The sequence below is a fragment of the Crinia signifera genome, chromosome 2, assembly GCF_055691185.1.
Source record: "Crinia signifera chromosome 2, ASM5569118v1, whole genome shotgun sequence".
Classification (NCBI taxonomy): Eukaryota; Metazoa; Chordata; class Amphibia; order Anura; family Myobatrachidae; genus Crinia; species Crinia signifera.
In genome coordinates this window covers 124,496,832-124,517,827 of record NC_139218.1, presented here as the reverse complement: position 1 = coordinate 124,517,827, position 20,996 = coordinate 124,496,832, and the positions used below count along the sequence as shown (strand labels likewise).

Sequence of the window (20,996 nt, the reverse complement as noted above, 5' to 3'; positions counted from 1 at the left end):
CACGATCTCCGCTTCTTCTGGCAGGGGGTCCTGCAGATCCAACCTCTGCTTGTTACAAACATGGTGGTTTGATAAAATCTTTCTCTGATTCTTTGGGCCCTTTAGGGCTCTTTACCGGCTAACTGGGACAACGGTTTTCCTGTTGACCGTTGCTGCTGGGTGTCTGCCCGGTACGCTCTGTCAGGTCAGTCGCCTTTCATAGTCTTTCATTCTCATAGGACGGATTCTTTGAAACATTACTTTACACCTCACAAGGTAGTCCCTGAATTTCAGGTCATCCAGGAGATAGTGATCCCTGCCCTTTGTAGGCCGGCGGTCTCTCCTAGGCAGCAATCAACTGGATGTGGGCTGTGCTTTGCACGTCTATATACATCACGCTGGAACATTTCGGCGATCTGACTTTCTCTTTATCCACTAGAGAATTCCTAAGAGGGGCTGGTCTGCTACCATGCAGACTATGGCCAGCCGATAGCTGCGGTCAGTTATCAAGTAGGCCTCCTTGTTCACCTCCCTCCCGGTTCTTGCGGGGGTCCGGGCTCATTCCGCTACATCTGTGGGTGTGTTTCGGGCTTTAACAGGTGGTGCAACTGCAGAGCAACTTGGCAAGGCGGCAACTTGGTCGTCTGACAACGATTTCTTACGTTTTTTTGCGTTTGTTACGTTTGCCTCCCAGAACTTGGCATTCGGCCAGAGTATACTGGCCGCGGCACAGGCGCGTCCCCACCCTTAGGTGGCTGCTTTAGGACGTCCCACTGTAATCCCTGGGGCCCCTGACGTCTGCCGCAGAAGAAACCGAGATTTATGTCTTACCTGTTAAATCTCTTTCTTCAAGGATGTCAGGGGCCACAGGGATCCCTCCCTGCCGCGCCTGCTTCATTGGTATTGAAGTTCATAGTTCCTCCGTTGAGTGAACTTAGTTAAAGGTTCCTCTGTTGAAGGTACTAACACATGTTACAGTTATGGTTTCTCTGTTGAGCAACCACACACACATATATTTGTTGAATGTGTTTCTGTATGGGTTTCTCTTACTTCTATCTTGTCTCCTGCCTGGCTTTGAAAAAAACTGAAAGTAGCTAGCCTAGGAGGCAGGGTAGAGGAGGGGAGGAGCCAGGGCTGTCTCTGGGCAGTCCAGAAGTTTTATCCTTTCTGGTGCTGGAAAGGTCGTGACCTCACTCTCTACCCACTGTAATCCCTGTGGCCCATGACGTCCTCGAAGAAAGAGATTTAACAGGTAAGACATAAACCTCGGTATCGCTCATTATATCGCCTATTGTGTACAGGGCTTAAACCTCACTGATTGTTTTTGTGAATCTCCTGACTAGCCGGATATAATTCTTATCTCAGGATTTTGTTTTTTTCTGTAGCATGTGGTGATCGCACAGGACTGCATTATCTTACAGAAAACATTAAAACACATTGGCATCCATAGGAAAAAAACCATGGCCCAATAGAACAAAAAAAAACAACAACCTGCTTTGGTTCCTGACTGGTATACATAGACCACCCACAAGAAGAAAAGAAACCTGCCACCTGGCATTAAAGAAACCAAACACCATATATTATACTAGCCACTGTGATGGCCTACATAAAATACCAATAAAGGCACCCATTGCATTACACGGACAGGGGAACACGTATTAGTATATTACTCGTGTTCCAAATTTATATATTATACCAACAACAAAAAACAGCACATTACATATTTGACAGTTTCTGGGGTAATGTGGGTCTCCTGGAGTGTGAGGTGGGTTTTGTGACATAATGGTGGTCGCACAGTGGTCTTCTGGTAACATTGGACTGTATTCTGATTTGACTAGCAAGGCTGCGAATTTTGCAGCCATGCGAGTCCATCAGATGCAGCTCCCCCCTTCGCACGCAGGACCCCCCGCACTGCTGCGAATGGCTGATTTACATCATTATCCATACGCAGACGGGAAGAAATCATTTGGTGGTCGCCGACCATCGAATGATTTCTCCAGCGCTCCCAGTTCTGTATATATGTGCAAGGACAGTGCGGGTGGCTGACATCCGGTGATGGCAGTTGCCCGCCCCTCCGCAGGTCCATCACGGCCTCATTAGCCTGAGAACGCCCAGTGTTCTCATGGGAACGCTCATGAAATGCTGGGCCTTCCCATATGCTATTGGAGCTGGCCGGTCTTTGTGAAAGACCATGGACAAGCTGCATTTTGTGTGGCCTGGACATGGGCCCCGTGGGACCTGCAGTGTCAGGTCCCTAGAGGTGTCTAGGTTGCCTTGTGGAAAATTTGGGCCTGTGTGTGGAAAAAAAAAAGGGTACTTGTGTATTATCACGGCGCCCATCGCATCGCATACCACTTATTAAGGGATGCGATGGACCCGATTTCAGCCTTTTCCCGGGCTGAGTATACAATTTTAAAATTGCGTCACATCGCATGCCATTACAACGCGATTTCCCATTGAGTCCCATGTTAAACTGCACCCCCAGACCCGCTTTTTAATTGTATACCCACCCTGATGGGTAATAAATATGTTAAATGGCCCCACAATGTTAACGACCCCCCACTATCAACGCCAACCCGAAGCGTGGCGAGCGCAGCGGTACGCGTCCTCCGACCTTTTCATACCCCCACTATCCACGTCGGCGTGGAGTTGATTTTATATAGTGTGGCGAGCGCCATTACTTCACAGGTATATGCTTCCCCCGAGCATCGGGCTCGTGGCTCGCTGCGCTCGCCACACTTTATAAAATCAACTCCACGCCGATGTGGATAGTGGGGGTATGAAAAGGTCGGAGGACGTATAACGCTGCGCTCGCCACGCTTCGGGTTTTCGTTCATAGTGGGGTGGCGTTAACAATGGGGGGCATTTCACATACTCATGACCCATCAGGGTGGGTATACAATTAAAAATCGGGTCTGGGGGGGGCATTTAACATGGTAATAAGGCATCTGGGTGCCTGTACAATAAGAAATCGGGTGAAATCGCATCGCATGCGATGTGATTTTTCATCGTACAATGCCCTGCGATGGAAATCGTGGGCGCCGTGATAATACACAAGTACCAAAAAAAGAATACCAAAGGCACCGCTTTCTCAAAAGAAACCTCACTTTACTATAATGTTTCATGAGCAACTTTTTCATCATGGAAATACCTGGTTAACAAAGGTATTCTCGGTTGAAAAACCATTGATGATACCTGGCCATTAAGTAGAAACACATTTTAAGATATTTTAACATGTGAGCACTAGGTTTAATCAGAGTTGGTATAGGTAATGAGTTTCTCAGTGGCCAAATCTACACAGTATCAAACATTTATGGGCTAGTCTGGGAACCACCTATTAATACAAGCAAAATATTTCCCTTGGTTGAGACCTGCTCGTGTAAGGATTGAGGTGCATAATCTTGCCCTGTACTGGGAGTAATGGAAATGGCTATGTATTGTAATGCATACCTCCCAACTGTCCCGCTAAACGCGGCAACGTCCCGATTTTTGGGGGGACGTTTCCGCGTCCCTCCCGCAGCCGGCAGTGTCCCGATGCAGGGGGGGGGGCAGTTGGGAGTTGCCCCCCCCCCCCCAATCTGACAGAATAGACACATGCGCACATCGTCTACTTGCGACCGAAAACGAGGGGTGCGGCTTAATTTGCTTGTCATGCACTCATTTGTGTACGCCACGCCCCCTTTTCGGTGCGCGAGTGTCCCTATTCTCTCATTGAGAAAGTTGGGAGGTATGGTAATGTATGAGCGTTATATCTATAGTGCAGAGAACGGCCACCGTTTGAGTGGAGGCGTCTCTTTGGTCAATCCGCAACCGTCATTGTCTTCGAATTTCAGGCTTTCTAATTGACAAATGTGTTCCTTCCTGTATGTACACAATATTATTTATTAACAGTTTCTTATATAATGCAGCATATTCCACTGTGCTATACAAAAGGAGACAGTAATACAACAAACAGGATATTTACAGACAGTCAAAAGGTAGGAGGGCCCTGCTCTCAAGCTTACAATCTATAGGGAAATAAGCATTGATATATAAGGATAGATACTGTGATCTTTATTGCATTAAGTCAACCAGAATGCAAAGATTCCTGGTGTACTGTAAGATATGGTGACCCAGCAGTTTGTCCATGGGTCAGAAGGATGAAAAATGTGAAAAAGAAAGAGTGGATATGTGTGGAGTGTACAGTGGGGATGTGATTAGATAGGAACAGTATATGAAGGTTAAATGACTGGTTTGGGAATTTGATAGCTTGCCTGAAGAGGTGAGTTTTCAGGAAACGCTTATAGGTTTGGAAACTGGAGGAGAGTCTTATTGTGCTTGGGAGGGATTCCACAGAGTGGGCGCAGCCGAAGAAAGTCCTGCATATGTTGACTTTACCATTTCACTGTAACTGTAAACCATGTTGTGAATATGCTCAATCCTTAATAGAAAGTTTTAAACATTGTAATGTCAGATGTGTGACCTTTGGCATGTGTACCTTGATAACCATAACTTGCTTAATACACTCTAATAGAAATAAAGATTTTGAGACGTAGGTTTGGCAGAAACTGTTAGCTGAATTTATTTATGAAATTCTTTAAGCTAATTTGATCTTTGATTATTAATTAATTAATTATATTAATGGTGGCCCAGAAAGAACGGCTATTTAACTAAGCTCCACCCCAAACTAGCATACGTAAATTGGCCTAACTCAAAAAGCGGTATCCACTCCAACTACAGCATTGACTACCCACCCGTCCGGGTGGGAACGCTGTCCCTGAGCGGGTGATCCAGAGAAGGTCTAAGCCAATGAGAGGTGAGCGCACCGAAACAAACCAAATACGCAGCAAACATAATTTAATGAAAGCCTTAAAATCTATCAACTTGCCGTTCTTTCCCACCTATCAGCTAACGCGCTTAACCACAAACACCCCCCCCCCGTCCGGACAAACCAATCAAAGGGAAGGGAGGGCGGGAAACTTTTCAGGAAAGAGAGGCAGACTCCTCCCTTTCTTGGGATAATATTCTGAGCTAACAAGCCATTCCCACTGATCTGATAGGATCCCGAGTCACATGCTGCTTCAGGTACACACCCAGCCTATCATGTTTAAATCACTACATGTCTATGCAGCCATTACGTTGTTCTAAACATTGTAATGTCAGATTGTGACCTTCGGCATGTGTACTTTGACAACCATAACTTGCTTAATACACTCTAATAGAAATAAAGATTTGGAGACGTAGGTTTGGCAGAAACTGTTAGCTGAATTTATTTATGAAATTCTTTAAGCTAATTTGATTTTTGATTATTAATTAATTATATTAATGGTGGCCCAGAAAGAACGGCTATTTAACTAAGCTCCACCCCAAACTAGCATACGTAAATTGGCCTAACTCAAAAAGCGGTATCCACTCCACCTACAGCATTGACTACCCACCCGTCCGGATGGGAACGCTGTCCCTGAGCGGGTGATCCAGCGAAGGCCTAAGCCAATGAGAGGTGAGCGCACCGAAACAAACCAAATACGCAGCAAACATAATTTAATGAAAGCCTTACAATCTATCAACTTGCCGTTCTTTCCCGCCAAAGCGGGGATCACGACCCCGAGGCCCCGCCCTGCCATCAAACTAAAGCACCGAGACAACTGCTATCAAAAGATCCTCCACAAATATCCAGAGACCTTCCTTGACTAGGTGTATCCCATCAGGCCTAAAGAGTTGATGATACCTAAATCTAATCCTCTCATGCGGTACCACAGCACCCCCAGACTTCAGAACCCAGTGAGACACAGCTGAATTCCAATTATTCCTAGCCTTAATAGCTCGACAATCTCTTTCCCCTCTCCAACACAGGCGGGGTACAACACATGACCAAATCAGGGTGCACATAGGCCATGCAGCCCTGATGGCGGCCAGATCGTCCAAAATCATGGCTCGCAGCTCCAACTGGGACATTTTCCCAAGGTCATTTCCACCGAGATGAATCACCAACACCTCGGGCAAACCATGCAACTTCACCTTCGCCAGGAGGAGAGCCCTTAGCTCGCGCCAGGACATCCCCCTCAATCCCAACCAACGCACCAGATGACAACAATCAAAAACAGGTCCCTCCCCTTAAGCTACTAGCCTAGCCGCCCAGTGCACAAAAGAATGACCCACTATTCAAACCCTGAGGTTATCATAGGCCACACCTATATGGAGAGAAATGCGTAGATAGGAGTTAGAATTGTTTATTCAAGGACAGGTATATTGCACTTATTAGGAGGATCTGCCAAAAGAAAACATTTTGAATGGTGCACAATTTGGTGCTGTAGAACTGCTTCAATACCAATTGAAACCTCTTCTAGACACAAAAGGAGGAGAAGACAAACAAAGGGAGGGGAGTGGTAGTGGATGGGATTATAGGAAAAATGAGAATTACTCGGCTGGAGAAAAACCGTCTGGACCTGCTGAGGGACTCTTAATTGGAGCCGAATTTTCCGAATTGTTAATGCCGAATTCAGTCTGTCAGTCAGGCCAAAAAGCGTGAATACTCCGGACGCTGGCCCAACAACAGAGCGTAGCTAATCCCAGTGTAGGAAGACCAATAGGGAGGGGGTAACATAGAAATACAACCAATCAATCAGGAAACCAAACACGCACAGTCCATCAGGGCAGTAGGTGTGGACGAATATATTTCTTATAGGTCGCCGAGCGCCATCTACCTAATCTCTTGATGTCGTTTTCCTGCCAGCCAGCCCTAGCCGCCGACGTAGCTGCGCCAATGCGAAAGGAATGGGTGCCGAAGTCTCCCGGTGAAAGACCCAGTTCACTCAAGCAACGACGCAGCATTCAGCTGAATTGATACCTTGTCAAAGGTGACTTGGCTTAGTGTAAAAGACAGGAACCTGCAGCCGCAGGCCTGACAAGAGCATACTGGCCAGCTAGGGCCACTGGGCAAACTGGAGACGGTACCACAGGAGCCATCGACACCCAAGTCCCCCTAGCACCAAAGTGCTCTATTGTTTATGCGGATATCAGACCACAACAACGTGGCCTCCTTATGCTTTGAAGGAGCAATAAGCTCCAAAACTCTTAAAGCCCCATGAAAGGCCATTGTAAAAGCTAAACGGAACAATAATGCTTCAAATACTGACTCTGCAACAAGGCTCACTTTCTCTGAGAGGGAATTGAGTAATGAAAAATCTATGGGGCGCCTCCTTTCTGGAGCAACTGGGGATGCGCGAGACCAACCTTTCATGGCCCTCTTTACTACGAAACTCTTTGAAAAATCGGGGAGACCCTTCAGCTGCGCAAAAAAGGATATACCAGCCAGGTGACGCGCCACAACCGCCCTGGACTTGCCTGCGTTGTAAAGTTTTCAAATAAATGAAAGCAGGAGCCTTTGTCCTCGCCTACCTGGCTGCACAGACCCTCCAGCAAAAGATTCCCATTCCAACCAAGCCTGGCGGTATGTTCTAAGAGTAGCTGGCGCCACCGACAACTCCGCTAGCCCCTCCAGTCCGGCCCGATGACCTGCCAAACATAAAGTGGGCAAGAGACCCCAACAGCGTCAGCATCGGGAGCCAGTTGTCTAAAACACTCTCATTGGAAGCACGAAAGCGCATCCGCAACTTCATTTTGCACCCCCGGAACATGCTTAGCCCTAAACAAGATGTCGAAGCGCAAGCACTGCAAAGAAAGCTGCGCCAAGACTCGCAGTACCAACAGGGCCTGGTTATTGAGTGCGTGCACCGCGCTGTAGTTATCACACCAGAAAAGCACGCTGCAATTAGCCAGACGAGAGCCCCAAATCTCCATAGCCACCATTATTGGGAAAAGCTCTAAGAGCAACATGTCCCTGATAAGGCTGTCCCTGACCCAGTTTGCAGCAGAACAGCCTACCCATTGGGATAACGTGGCATGCAAAATTAAGTTGCCCCAGCAAAGACTGCGCTTGCCTTAAGGTCACCTTGCTCAATGCACCACACAACTCAACAACACCTCTCAGTTTGGCTATTTTATCCTCAGGGAGGAAGCAAAGACCCAGGCCCGAGTCAATCTGGATCCTCAGAAAGGACAAACAGGTCACAGGCAGGGCCGGATTAACAATGGACCTGATGGAGCTATAGCTCCAGGCCCACTCTCCAAATAGGCCCATTTTGTAGCTGAGAGCCAGGGCTTTCCAACGAGCCTGACCCCGCATCGCTAGCCCCTCGGGAACCAGAGATACCGCCAAGCAAAGCTGGAACGTTTTCCCCATACGATAACCTAGAACCCGGTTCCAACAGCTGCCAATTCCCACCTGGCAGCACAAAACTCAGTCAAACCCAAATCGCTGGGTCTTCAATCTGATACCAGGCTGGTCCATATGGGTTCATTGGTTCTAGAGATAATGCGGGTAAACTGATTTTTCTTTCACTTTTTTTCATTTTTGAAATGTAATTTCATGGCTGTTCATGTTCATATGTTCATCGGGGCGGTCCTCCAGATAGCATGCCACATATACACAAAGCCTGCCAGCCTCAATTTTTGTTCTACAACTATCCCTGAGGCCAAGCAGTACTGCGGTGTAATCGCAGTGCACTACAGGAGGGAGACTTCTACGCCTCCTCTCCCTGTGGGAGATAGTTGACCTGCGATTGCCTTGCCATGCCTGACGACCTGCCTCCTTTTTAGCATATTTAGCAGCGCGCTTCCGCACTCTAGCTGTACTACCTACCTCCGATCCCCCAGCAGAAGAGGAGGAGGAAGTAGAAGAAAAACACGTAGAATGGGAGCCCCCCGAGGAAGAACCAGGCCTGGAACTACCATCACCATCAGAAGAACCCTCACCTGACGAATTGGGCTGTGCCGCCCAAGTATCATTGTCGTCATCATCAGCGGCATTGCTGTCACCTGCCATGTAATTGCGGTCATCTTCTGAATCTGAGGGAAGAAAAGAGGGGGACCCAGGGGACCCCACGCCCCCTATGCCTGCTCCCGCATTTAAGCAAAGGCCTGCGGGTGTCCGCATCCCTAAAGGGAGCCCGTCCCCTCCCTTCAGGTGGGGAACCTAAGTCCCTAAATGCCCTCATGAAAGCAGCGCAAGCAGGGATTGTATCTCTCCCTGAAGACCTGCGTCTGCCTGAGCCAGAAGCTCCAGCCTCATCAGGGAGTCCCTCAACCAGGGGAGCCAGGGCCCCAGCCACGGTAGACAGAGCTGCAGAAAGGAAGGCTGGGTCAAACGCAGGGGTAGTGGCCCCTGCATTGCTGCCACGCCTGTGGGCAGCAGCACCATGGCGTCCACTTCGACCAAACGCCAGCCCCCTGCGCCGCACATCACTCTCTACACTAGCAGCATAGCCCTGTCCCCTTTTAGCAATTGCTGCTGGACGGTCCCAGGAGGGCCTGTAGTGAGAGCGCTGGTCTTCCTCTGAGCTATGCTGATCAACCATAACATTTCCCCCTTCTCCATCCATTGTGCCGATCACTGGGCGCGACCCCGCCCCCCAGGCCTCGGCGCCATTACAGTACTGGCAGCCATAAGGGGATGGAGCGCGATCACCACGCACCCCACGTAAGCCGCCCGCTGCCCCCTCCCTGCTCCACGAACGGGAGCCGGCAGAGATGTCCCCTAACCCTCACCGCGACGGGCGCGCCCAGATGACGAGCGCCCGCCGCGCGAAGCCGTCCATCCACGCCCGGCCGCAGCTGTCACGGAGACACGCTGGCTAGTGCAGCAGAATGAAGGTGGCACATTCCATTTTAAACCGTATTTCCATTTTAAGGTTTATTTTCCTTATCTACTGTGATGTACATGAACAATGAGGGTGAAATTTAATAGGGTGCGTTTTTTTTTTCTGAAAATCACATATTTTATAGGGTGCGATTTTCGGAAAAAATATCGCACATTTTAAAGGTGTGATTTTTAGTCAAACTAAAAATCGCATCCAGATGTTTTCCCATTAAAAAGTATACAAATCGCCTATTTAATGGAATGTGATTTTTAGTAAAGGTTACTGAAAATAGCAAAACAAATAGACCAGGTACTGACTGGAAAATTTGTCAGAAACATGCAGAGATCATTGGGTACGTGTTTCCTAGCACGGCGCCCACAATATTCAGTCGTATGGCATTGTATTCAATTTAAAATTGTATACCATTGTATATGGCATACAATGCAATGCGATGCGATTTTAAATTGTATAAGCACCCTAATGGGTTTTTTCGATGTTAAATGGTCCCCCTATACGATTTTTAATTGTATAAGCACCTTAATAGATGCTTACAATGTTAAATGCACCCCCACGCCACCATCAACGCCATCCCGAAGCGTGACGAGTGCAGCGAGCCCGGGAGGGGCGGCGTTTCGCGTCATCCGACCTTTTCATACCCCCCACTATCCACGTCGGCTGGAGTTGATTTTATAGTGTGGCGAGCGCAGTGAGCCACCGAGCCCGAAGTGTGGCGAGGGGACGCGTTTTACTTTACATGTATTCCGCGTCCGCTCGCCACGCTTCGGGCTCGGACTATCTACAATCAACTCCACGCCGACGTGGATAGTGGGGGGTATGAAAAGGTCAGAGGATGCGTAGCGCCGCCCCTCGTGGGCTCGCTGCACTCGCCACGCTTCGGGTTGGCGTTGATAGTGGGGGTGTCGTGGGGGTGCTTTTATCATTGTAAGCACCCATTACGGTGCTTATACAATTAATAATCTTATGGGGGGGGGGCATTTAACATTGAAAGCACCCATTAGGGTGCTTATACAATTTAAAATTGTATACCATCGCATTGTATGCCATATACAATGGTATACAATTTTAAATTGCCGTGCTAGGAAACAAGTACCGATCATTGTGATCTGTGCATGGTTCTGAAAAAGAGTTACAACACAAAAGTGAAAAAAAAAAAACGGCGTGGGGTCCCCCCTCCTGAGCACAACCAGCCCAGGGCTGAAAGAGCCAGTCCTGGTTTCATAAAATCATGGGGCAGAACAAATAGGGGTTCCCTGATTTTTAACAACCAGCCCCAGGCTCCTGCTCTGGGGCTGGTTCCCAAAATACAGGAGACAAAATGTGTAGGGGTCCCCCGTATTTCAAGAACCAGCACCGGGCCCAACCAGCCAGCAGGGTAATGCCACAGCCGGGGGGAGACTTTTTATAGAAGTCCCCCCTGACCGGTCAGCAGGGGTCCTGGGGAAGTGGGGAAGTGGGGACCCCCCCCCCCAAAGAAGGGGTCCCCCCCCCCTCCAGAATTTACCTGCCCATGCTGAAGCCCGGGGCTGTCCTCGATGTCCCTGGGCAGTGGGTATCGAGCTGATACTTGTGTAAAAAAATAGAAAAACTATTGTGTATTGCTGTGGCACTACAAGGCCCAGCAAGCCAGCAACGCATGATATTTTAATATATTTTATATAAATATTAGGACCGAGATATTCAAAATCCGCTAGTGTGGAAAAGTTGTGACTTGACCTGAATAAGAAACGTGCAAAAGCTTTTTGATCTGAGTCAACATCTTCTGTTCTGGCAAGAGACCTAAAGTTTTGCTTTTTAGGTGAAAATAATGAAACCTATGAAGATGCTCCGATTTAGTTAAAATTATGTCAGAATGTCTAATGCTGGGTACACACCAGGACGACTAGGGCCCGATTCTGTCAATTTAGATCCAATTCCGACCGGTTGTATGCAGATTGTATGTACTATCGTGTGTTTTTGACATTTATTTGATCAGATTCCGATCCAATGCTCGTTCACGACGCTCGTTTGGTCGCATCTTTGGTCCTACGTGCTGCAGGTAGGATCCGTCAATCCCAGGCCGACCGACCGTCAATCGTATGCAGATCGTGAGTGTTTTTTGCCGCCTCCATCGTCCGTCCGTCGGTGCGTCCGTCGTTTGATCCAGCCTATTTGAGTGGCATTTCCTAAACACTCCCCCGGCGCCATGTTTTTCCACATAGCAAACAGCGCTGGCGCAGCAGTTGGACTCTCCTTCTTGTCTCAGCTCCCAGAACAACAACCTGGTATGTTTGCACTCCCAATGCTCTCCTATGCATGCCTACTGTTGCCACCAATGTATATAGTGTGTATAGAGCACTGGTTTGTCAACCGTGCACCCGACCATGTCACTGTTTGCTCGGGTGGGCCCCATGTGTGTGTGTATACATATAACCAATGTCCACCATTGCAGTATTCCATGCACTCCTCTCTGCTAGGCCCCATTCACCTGTGTGTGTGTGTGTGTGTGTGTGTGTGTGTGTGTTTAGTTTGTGTATATATACATATAACCATTGTCCACCATTGCAGTATTCCATGCACTCCTCTCTGCTAGGCCCCATTCACCTGTGTGTGTGTGTGTGTGTGTGTGTGTGTGTGTGTGTGTGTGTGTTTGTTTGTGTATATATACATATAACCATTGTCCACCATTGCAGTATCCAATGCACTCCTCTCTGCTAGGCCCCATTCACCGGTGTGCGTGTTTGTGTATATATACATATAACCATTGTCCACCATTGCAGTATTCCATGCACTCCTCTCTGCTAGGCCCCATTCACCTGTGTGTGTGTGTGTGTGTGTGTGTGTGTGTGTTTGTGTATATATAGATATATACATAAACCATTGTCCACCATTGCAGTATTCCATGCACTCCTCTCTGCTAGGCCCCATTCACCTGTGTGTGCGAATAGCAATATGCACAATAAAATGTATAGTGGTTTTCATAAAAGTTTAGGTACTCTTTACTTAGAAGGGCGCCCACGATTTTGATCGTGGGCATCGTTAGTAAAAAATCTCGGTCATCTCGGGCATTGAATGCACTAAAAAATCGGGTGCGATCAACCGACGAGATGCCCGAGATTTCCCATAGGGAACAATGTTAAATGTCTCAATTGACCCAATTTTCCTGTTCAATGCCTCAATTGACCCGATTTTTCCATAGGAAACAATGTTAAATGGGCCACAGAGGCCAAATAGGCACCCTGAAGTGTATAATGGCCACCCGAATTGTTAACGCCACCCCACGATCAACGTCAACCCGATGCGTGGCGAGCGCAGCGAGCCCGCGAGGGGCGGCGGTGGTACGCGTCCTACGACCTTTTCATACCCCCACTATCCACGTCGGCGTGGAGATGAGAATAGAAAGTGTGGCGAGCGCAGCGAGCCACCGAGCCCGAAGCGTGGCGAGCGCAGCGAGCCCCGCGAGGGTACGCGGACAGCTGTGAAGCCCGCGAGGGGACGCGGATACCTGTGAAGGTATCCGCGTCCCCTCGCGGGGCTCGCTACGCTCGCCACGCTTCGGGCTCGGTGGCTCGCTGCGCTCGCCACACTTTCTATTCTCAACTCCACGCCGACGTGGATAGTGGGGGTATGAAAAGGTCGTAGGACGCGTACCGCCGCCCCTCGCGGGCTCGCTGCGCTCGCCACGCTTCGGGTTGACGTTGATCGTGGGGTGGCGTTAACAATTCGGGTGGCCATTATTCACTTCAGGGTGCCTATTTGGCCTCTGTGGCCCATTTAACATTGTTTCCTATGGAAAAATTGGGTCAATTGAGGCATTGAACAGGAAAATCGGGTCAATTGAGACATTTAACATTGTTCCCTATGGGAAATCTCGGGCATCTCGTCGGTTGATCGCACCCGATTTTTTAGTGCATTCAATGCCCGAGATGCCCGAGATGGGCGCCCTTCTAAGTAAAGAGTACCAAAGTTTATTAACATTTTAAATACTTAAAACATAAGAACTAGGTAAACTGGTAACTATAACTATAAAAATTGAAATATGAAACAAAACATGGATATAACTATAACTATAAAAATTTAAATATGAAACAAAACATGGATATAACTATAACTATAAAAATTTAAATATGAAACAAAACATGGGTATAACTATAACAACTAAAATGGTTTTATCTTTTTACAGTCCCAATGTCCAACGCAAAGGAACAAGAGTTTCTTGAAGGGTTTATTGAAAAATATCGTTCGCACGAATGCCTGTGGCGTACAAAATCCAATGAGTATTCGAACAAAATGAAAAGAAACCAAGCCTTGGAGCACTTGGCACGCTACAGTCTTCCATTTCACCCAGAGGCCAATGTTGAATGGGTGAGGAAACGCATCCAGAATCTGCGCATGATGTTCTTAAAGGAACACAAGAAGGTGGAGGCTGCAAAGAAGTCTGGTGCTGGAGTCGACGAGATGTATCAAACATCGCTCTGGTACTATGATCGGTTGACATTCACCCTCAGCCAGGAGTCGATGAGGACAGGAGTAGTCCTGATGGTAGAACATGAAAACCAAGAAGTCACGGCGCAGGAGGAGGAGGAGAATTCGCAGTCTGCATCGGTGAGTCTATTTTTTTGGCTATCTAATTGATTCCTCCTGCCAATCCACAGCCCCCTCCCCATTAAAGTAGGCCATGTACTCTTCCCTCACCTGTTTGGCTCGTGCACTCCCTGTGTAGTGTTGTGTTGGGGTTTGCAAGGAGGATATCTGCACTACCTCCTCTGGCAGTTCTTGGTCTTCTTGGAGTGCTGTGCCTGTAGCCCTTTGCTGTGTGGCTTTTCTGCTGAGCAAATTGTGCAGGACACAGCACGCCATGACAACCCAGTCAATTTTGTCCACCCTCAGGTTAATGGCAGTGTGGAAAATACGAAACCGGCTAGCCAGGATGCCAAAAGCATTTTCCACAACACGCCGTGCCCTGGATAGCCTGTAGTTGAAGATCCTTTTGTCATGGTTCAGGCCCCTTTGCGCATATGGCTTCATGACATGCTCGTGCAGGCCAAAAGCCTCGTCTGCCACAAAAACAAAGTTAAGCCCCTGTTTAGTTTCCTGGACAGACGGCAAGTGAAGGGTGTTCGCTATGAGCCTTTCGTAGAACTTTGTGTCCTTGAAAGTGCCACCATCCGATGCACGGCCATTCCTTCCTACATCCAGGAAGATAAACTCATAGTTCGCATTAACAACAGCCATTAGTACAATGCTAAAATAGCCCTTGTAATTAAAATAGTAGGAACCACTATTGATAGGCTGGGCTATGCGGACATGTTTGCCATCAATGGCTCCACCGCAATTTGGAAAGTTCCATCGCTGTTCAAACTCCTCTGCGATGACTTTCCATTCATTCACACTGGTAGGGAACTGAAATTAGAAGTAAATAGAATTGATTAGTAAACATGTTCAATTTTTTTACAGCTTGGTGACTACCCACCTGCAACCCCAGACCTATCTGTCCTATCTGATAATGCATGCGCATCGAACGAAGTTCCTACTCCGGCACGCACTCCGCCACCCACCCTGGAACCCACTCCACCACTCCCCCGTGCCAAAAAAATGCGTGGCAAAGGAAAAAAAGGAGAAGCAGCAGCACATGAAGAATTTATGATGCGGGCACATCAAGTCCTGCAAAGAAACCCGGACAAACATGACAACTACTTCACTTATGTGGCAGAGTGTGTTCGCAACATGGCTCCGGACCAGCAACTTACTTTTGAAAAGCTATGCATGGAGTTGGTGTATAATGGCAGTTTAGGGTATCTCAACAGTGGCACTAAAATAGTTGGCATTGGTAGTGCACCAGACACACCACTGTCATTAGAATCACCAGTGCCTACTCCGCCTGCCACCGTAGCAGGCCAGTCGAGCACAATTCCAACACATACCCAGTCAACACCTACACAGCCTTCTCAACCCCCCCAGTACCGTCAATTCTACAGTTCTTTACTGATAGAAGATCCAGAGTGTCCTGTTTTTGAGGATCTGTCTTAAAAAATAGGCTATTTTATCATTTACCATCGACATGGTCTCAGCTGCAGGTATGTGATGGCCACTGCTCACATGGCGTATGGCGCACATCAATGGGGCCGGGACCATTGCATCTGCGCCATGCGGGCCGCAGCCTTTACATATCTGCAGCAGACATCCTCTGCCACACAGTACCTTATCCCTACTGTTGTAAGGGCCTGTTCCAGAAGTTACCAGAGTGTGTTTTTTTTCTTTTTATATGCTGCTACCTGTACCTGCATTACCAGAGGGAGAACAGGATTCTCCTCAATCTGGATAGCAAACTCCATTTATTGCCCTTTTGTCTTTGCCAATAGTATGGGGTACTGTGCGGCAGACATGGTCTCAGCTGCAGGTATGTGATGGCCACTGCTCACATGTCGTATGGCGCACATCAATGGGGCCGGGGCCATTACATCTGCGCCATGCACCATGTGGGCCGCAGCCTTTACTTATCGGCGGCAGACATCCTCTGCCACACAGTAGCCCGTACTTATTGGGAAAGTTTAAACTGGGTCATACATACTTAAATCTTTATATTTAGTGTGTGTTTTTGTACAATATCTTTTATATATGGTATTATAATATATTTGTGTCGACACAATCTATTTACTATTTTACATGTTTTACCTATGAAAGGCCTAAAAAACCTGTTTCTGTCCTAGGCCTAAATTATAAATAAAAATATTTTGTTTGCACAATAAAGTGTATGGTGTATATTTCATCCTTACCTTGCAATACTGGTACTGCAGCACCTTCACAATGGCTTTGCAGGTCTCCGGGATGATGAGGCCCAAAGCTTGCGGGGAGATGAGGGATCCAAACTTTAGGTCAGCAAGAGACCGTCCTGTCGCCAGAAACCTCAGGGTCACCACCAGCCGTTCCTCAGCAGGGATAGCCATGCGATACTTGGTATCCTGCTTCTCGATGTGGGGAGTCACCAGACGCAGCAATTCCTGGAATGTGGCATCATCCATCCTCAAGAAGTTACGAAAATCGTCTGGGTTATTCTCCCTGATGTCCCTGAGCAGTGGCATGTGCGAACGAGTCTGACGCTGAAGTAGCCACTGCTTTGTCCAGCATGATCTTTCTCTCCTACGCTGGGCTCTCTGACGCCTGAGCTTCAAAACTGCATAATAGAGCAGGTACTGTTGCTGGTGACTACCCATCACTGCATTCTCCATAGTGCAGGGTTAAAAGACACTTTGTAATGGCAGGCAAAACAAAGTAATGTGTAAATAGCTATGTCCAGCGTTCAGCAGGTATAAACCAAGCCTCACTAGTAACAAAGCAGAAATACACTGGTTTAAAATGGCTGCTGCTATTCCTATCCCCCTCTGCTAGTCCTCCCCCTCTGCTAGTCCAGCCCCTTCATTCAAATTTCAAAGGGCAATCTGACGACGGTCGCATGTGTTCTTGCAAAAAAACAAAAAACAGCGATCCGACCGTCTTAACGACCATCGCGGGCACATCGCGATCGGATCTAGATCGTTCCGCCAAAAAAACACAATTTTTGCTAATCGTTTGCTGGGGACTGCCTGGGAGCTCCCGGGAAGTCCAAGGGAAATCGTTCCATGGTCGTCTATCGGTCGTGAACGACGGTGGTCGTCCTGGTGTGTACCCTACATTAGAGTGGTTCATTAATATATTTTAGCATATTAAAAGAGAGTATGAGCTTGTCCTAGTGCAAAGTGACTGACTTTGGCGGGAGAAAAAATCCCTGATAATTGACCCATTTTCATGGTCACAATTGTGAATATTGTGTGTTTTCTCCTAAACGTGTTTATAACAGAAGAAGCACAAATACTCTTAATGGAATTTCAGTGACACTGTGTGAAATATAACACTGCATAATGGCCCTTAATCAGACCTGATCGCAGTACAAATTTGTTCTCAAAATGGGCAAAAAAAATGCTGCACTGCAGGTGGGGCAGATGTATCATGTGCAGAGAGAGTTACATTTGTGTGAGTTATTTTGTTTCTGTGCAGGGTAAATACTGGCTGCATTATTTTTACACTGAAATTTAGATTTCAGTTTCAACACACCTCACCCAAATTTAACTCTCTCTGCACATTACATCTGCCCCACCTTCAGTGCAGCATTTTTTTGCCCATTTTGAGAGCAAATTTGTACTGCGATCAGGTTTAAATAAGGGCCAAAAGGCAGTGATACAAAAGTTTACAGAAAAGCCTCATCACCTTTTCACTAGCAATGTCCTACCAACCTTCTATATAACAGGACAATAGCACATATGGAGGAAAGATGATTAAATTTTCCGCAACCTTATATTAATTTAGCAATGTTTTGTAATAGTAATGCCGATCAAGTATAAAAAACTGTTTTTGAAATCTGTAAATTTAATTTTTTTTTTACTATTTAGCATTTTTTGGAGCATTGTGAGTGCGGTATGTTTTGTCTTATCAATAACCGTGTCTGGTTGTTAGATCTTGCTAATTCCATCCCAGTGAGGAGGTAATTGGATTTATGCTGCTCTCTCTGCATTGAATATACAAAGATAGACAATCCTGTGTACATAAATAAATTGTTGCAGTCTGTTATTAAAAAACCGTAACTGTTACAATAAGTATTACAAGTAACAATGTAAACTGTCTAATGTATCATTTTACATATCACTTCTGTTTAATGACAGAAAAACAGTTTTGCATCCCCTATGCTGGGAATATGAATGGGCTGCAATACAGCATATAATTATGCCAAAGATAAGACAATATATTAACAATTAAATACGTTGAAGTGTATTATGATGTAATAAACAATACATCTAATGTTTAGAAAAATAAAATCAATTGATTCAATAATAAACAGGTTTCAAAGATGTTGTACATACAGCATTGTCTTCCTATTTTTTAATGTTGTGTTTTGAGTTGTTTTATACAAACCAATTGTGATTGATGTCCACTATTATTAGACTGTTAAATTGGATCAATAAGCACATAAAAAGGAAATAAAGTATTGCTGATCAATCCTGCCTAGTAATTAACACAGTGATTGGCATATATGTTGTACTGCTGGACACCACTCATAGAATAATTAACCTGTTCTTTTTGAATCAATGTTCTTGATTTTATTTTTCTAAACATTAGATGTATTTTTGTTATTACCGTATATACTCGAGTATAAGTCGACCCAAATATAAGCCGAGGCACCTAATTTTACCACAAAAAACTGGGAAAACTTATTGACTCGAGTATAAGCATAGGGTGGGAAATGCAGCAGCTACTGGTACATTTCCCTGTATAATAATAGCAGGACACCACAGGCTGCTCCCCCTGCATAAAAGCAGGACACCACAGGCTGCTCCCCCTGCATAATAGCAGGACACCACAGGCTGCTCCCCCTGCATAATAGCAGGACACCACAGGTGGCTCCCCCTGCATAATAGCAGGACACCAGAGGCTGCTGCCCCTGCATAATAGCAGGACACCACAGGCGGCTCCCCCTACATAATAGCAGGACACCACAGGTGGCTCCCCCTGCAGAGGACACCACAGGCTGCTCCTCCTGCACAATACAGCACAGGCTGCTCAGGCTGATCCCCCTGCAAGGGACACCACACACGGAGGGGGGAGCAGTCGCCGCTTACCTCCTCCAGCGTCGGACTCAGGGGGTTTGGGGTGCGCCGCTGACTGGCTCCACGGGGGGGTACATGGCCACTGCCCTGCCGTCCACTTCACTGCCCGGCTCCACTTTCAACAAAGGCACGGCTACGGCAACATGGCCACCGGCCTCCTGCACTGAGGACATGTATAGTGCAGGAGGCCGGCAGCCATGTTGCCGTAGCCGCGCCTATGTTCAAAGTGGAGCCGGGCAGCAAAGTGGATGGCTGGATGCAGGACAGGAGCCATTGACAAAGGCTGAAAAACACATCTTGGTACTTATGTAATATCTGGACTCCCGTTTTTCTTATGAGACCGCGGGGCTCGCTGCGCTCACCACGCTTCGGGCACGGTGGCTCGCTGCGCTCGCCACACTATATAGAATCAACTCCATGCGTAGTTGGATAGTAGGGGTATGAAAAAATGGGGTGCATTTAACATGGGAGTCCAGATAATACATAAGTACCCACATCTTATACTCGAGTATATACAGTACATAATAATACACTTCAACGTATTTAACTGTTAATATATTGGCTTATCTTTGGCATAATTATATGCTGTAATGCAGCCCATTCATGTTCCCAGCATAGGGGATGCAAAACTGTTTTTCAGACCAATTCATGTTTAAAATAAACTGCCACAAGTAAAGACAATAAACAGAAGTGTTTTAAATACTGCACCTAAAGAACAGAGTGTTTACTGAACTTACTGGAGCAATCAGTAAAGAGTTTGTTGGATATTAGAAGACACAGGTGTGCATTATTTTATTAAGGGCAAACAAAAGGTATTTACCCTGATTTTTAGCCCCAAGTTTTTTTTTCTTGGTCACTTCAATTACAGAGCATCCTCTCCTCCCCCCCCCCCCCCCCCCCCAAAAAAAAAAACGGTTCAGGAGAAAACACAATATTCACAATTGTGACCATGAAAATGGGTCAATTATCAGGGATTTTTACTACCGCCAAAGTCAGTCACTTTGCACTAGGACAAGCTCATACTCTTTTTTTTTACTATACTAAAGTATATTAATGAACCACTCTAAGACATCCTGACATTTTTAACTAGATCGGAGCATCTTCATAGTTTCATTATTTTCCCCTAAAAAGTGAAACTTTAGGCCTCTTGCCAGAACAGAAGATGTTGACTCAGATCAAAATGCTTTTGCACGTTTCTTATTCAGGTCAAGTCACAACTTTTCCACACTAGCCGATTTTTAATTTCTCAATTTAAATGTTTTCACTCTGCCCTAATATATATATCTACAGATTGGTTGATCTAATTAGATCTTGATTGGTCACATGACCCATGTATCTAGGGCAGTAATAGCCAACTCCAGTCCTCGAGAGCTACCAACAGTTCACATTTTCCAGCTCGCCTCACAGGTGCACTCATTACTGACTAAAACTGACTAATATAGATTGTAAGCTCCACTGGGGCAGGGACTGATGTGAATGTTCAGCTATACTCTGTAAAGCGCTGCGGAATATGTATGCGCTATATAAGAAACTTATTATTAATAATAATAATAATAATAATAATAATAACACATTGTAATAGATCCACAGGTGGAGCTAAATACTTCACTTGCGATTCTGTGAGGAGACATGGAAAACGTTAACTGTTGGTAGTTCTTGAGGACTGGAGTTGGCTACCCCTGATCTACGGTATATAAAGCCAGAC

General features: G+C 46.6%; 1 protein-coding gene across 1 annotated transcript; it reads left to right on the top strand.

Annotated features, from left to right (window-relative positions):
- Nucleotides 1–14,080: 14,080 nt before the first annotated feature.
- On the top strand, nt 14,081–15,975 carry LOC146058855 (uncharacterized). The gene is made up of 2 exons (XM_083171058.1): nt 14,081–14,258; nt 15,111–15,975. Exons 1-2 carry the CDS (start codon nt 14,112–14,114, stop codon nt 15,681–15,683), a joined length of 720 nt encoding a protein of 239 aa, XP_083027184.1. The 5' UTR covers nt 14,081–14,111; the 3' UTR covers nt 15,684–15,975.
- Nucleotides 15,976–20,996: the final 5,021 nt, after the last annotated feature.

Excerpts from the sequence above, each read along its gene's own strand:
- LOC146058855 (XM_083171058.1), top strand. The coding sequence starts at position 14,112 with ATGTATCAAACATCGCTCTGGTACTATGATCGGTTGACATTCACCCTC. Across the intron at positions 14,259-15,110 it reads AGAATTCGCAGTCTGCATCG|CTTGGTGACTACCCACCTGC; the intron begins GTGAGTCTATTT and ends ATTTTTTTACAG.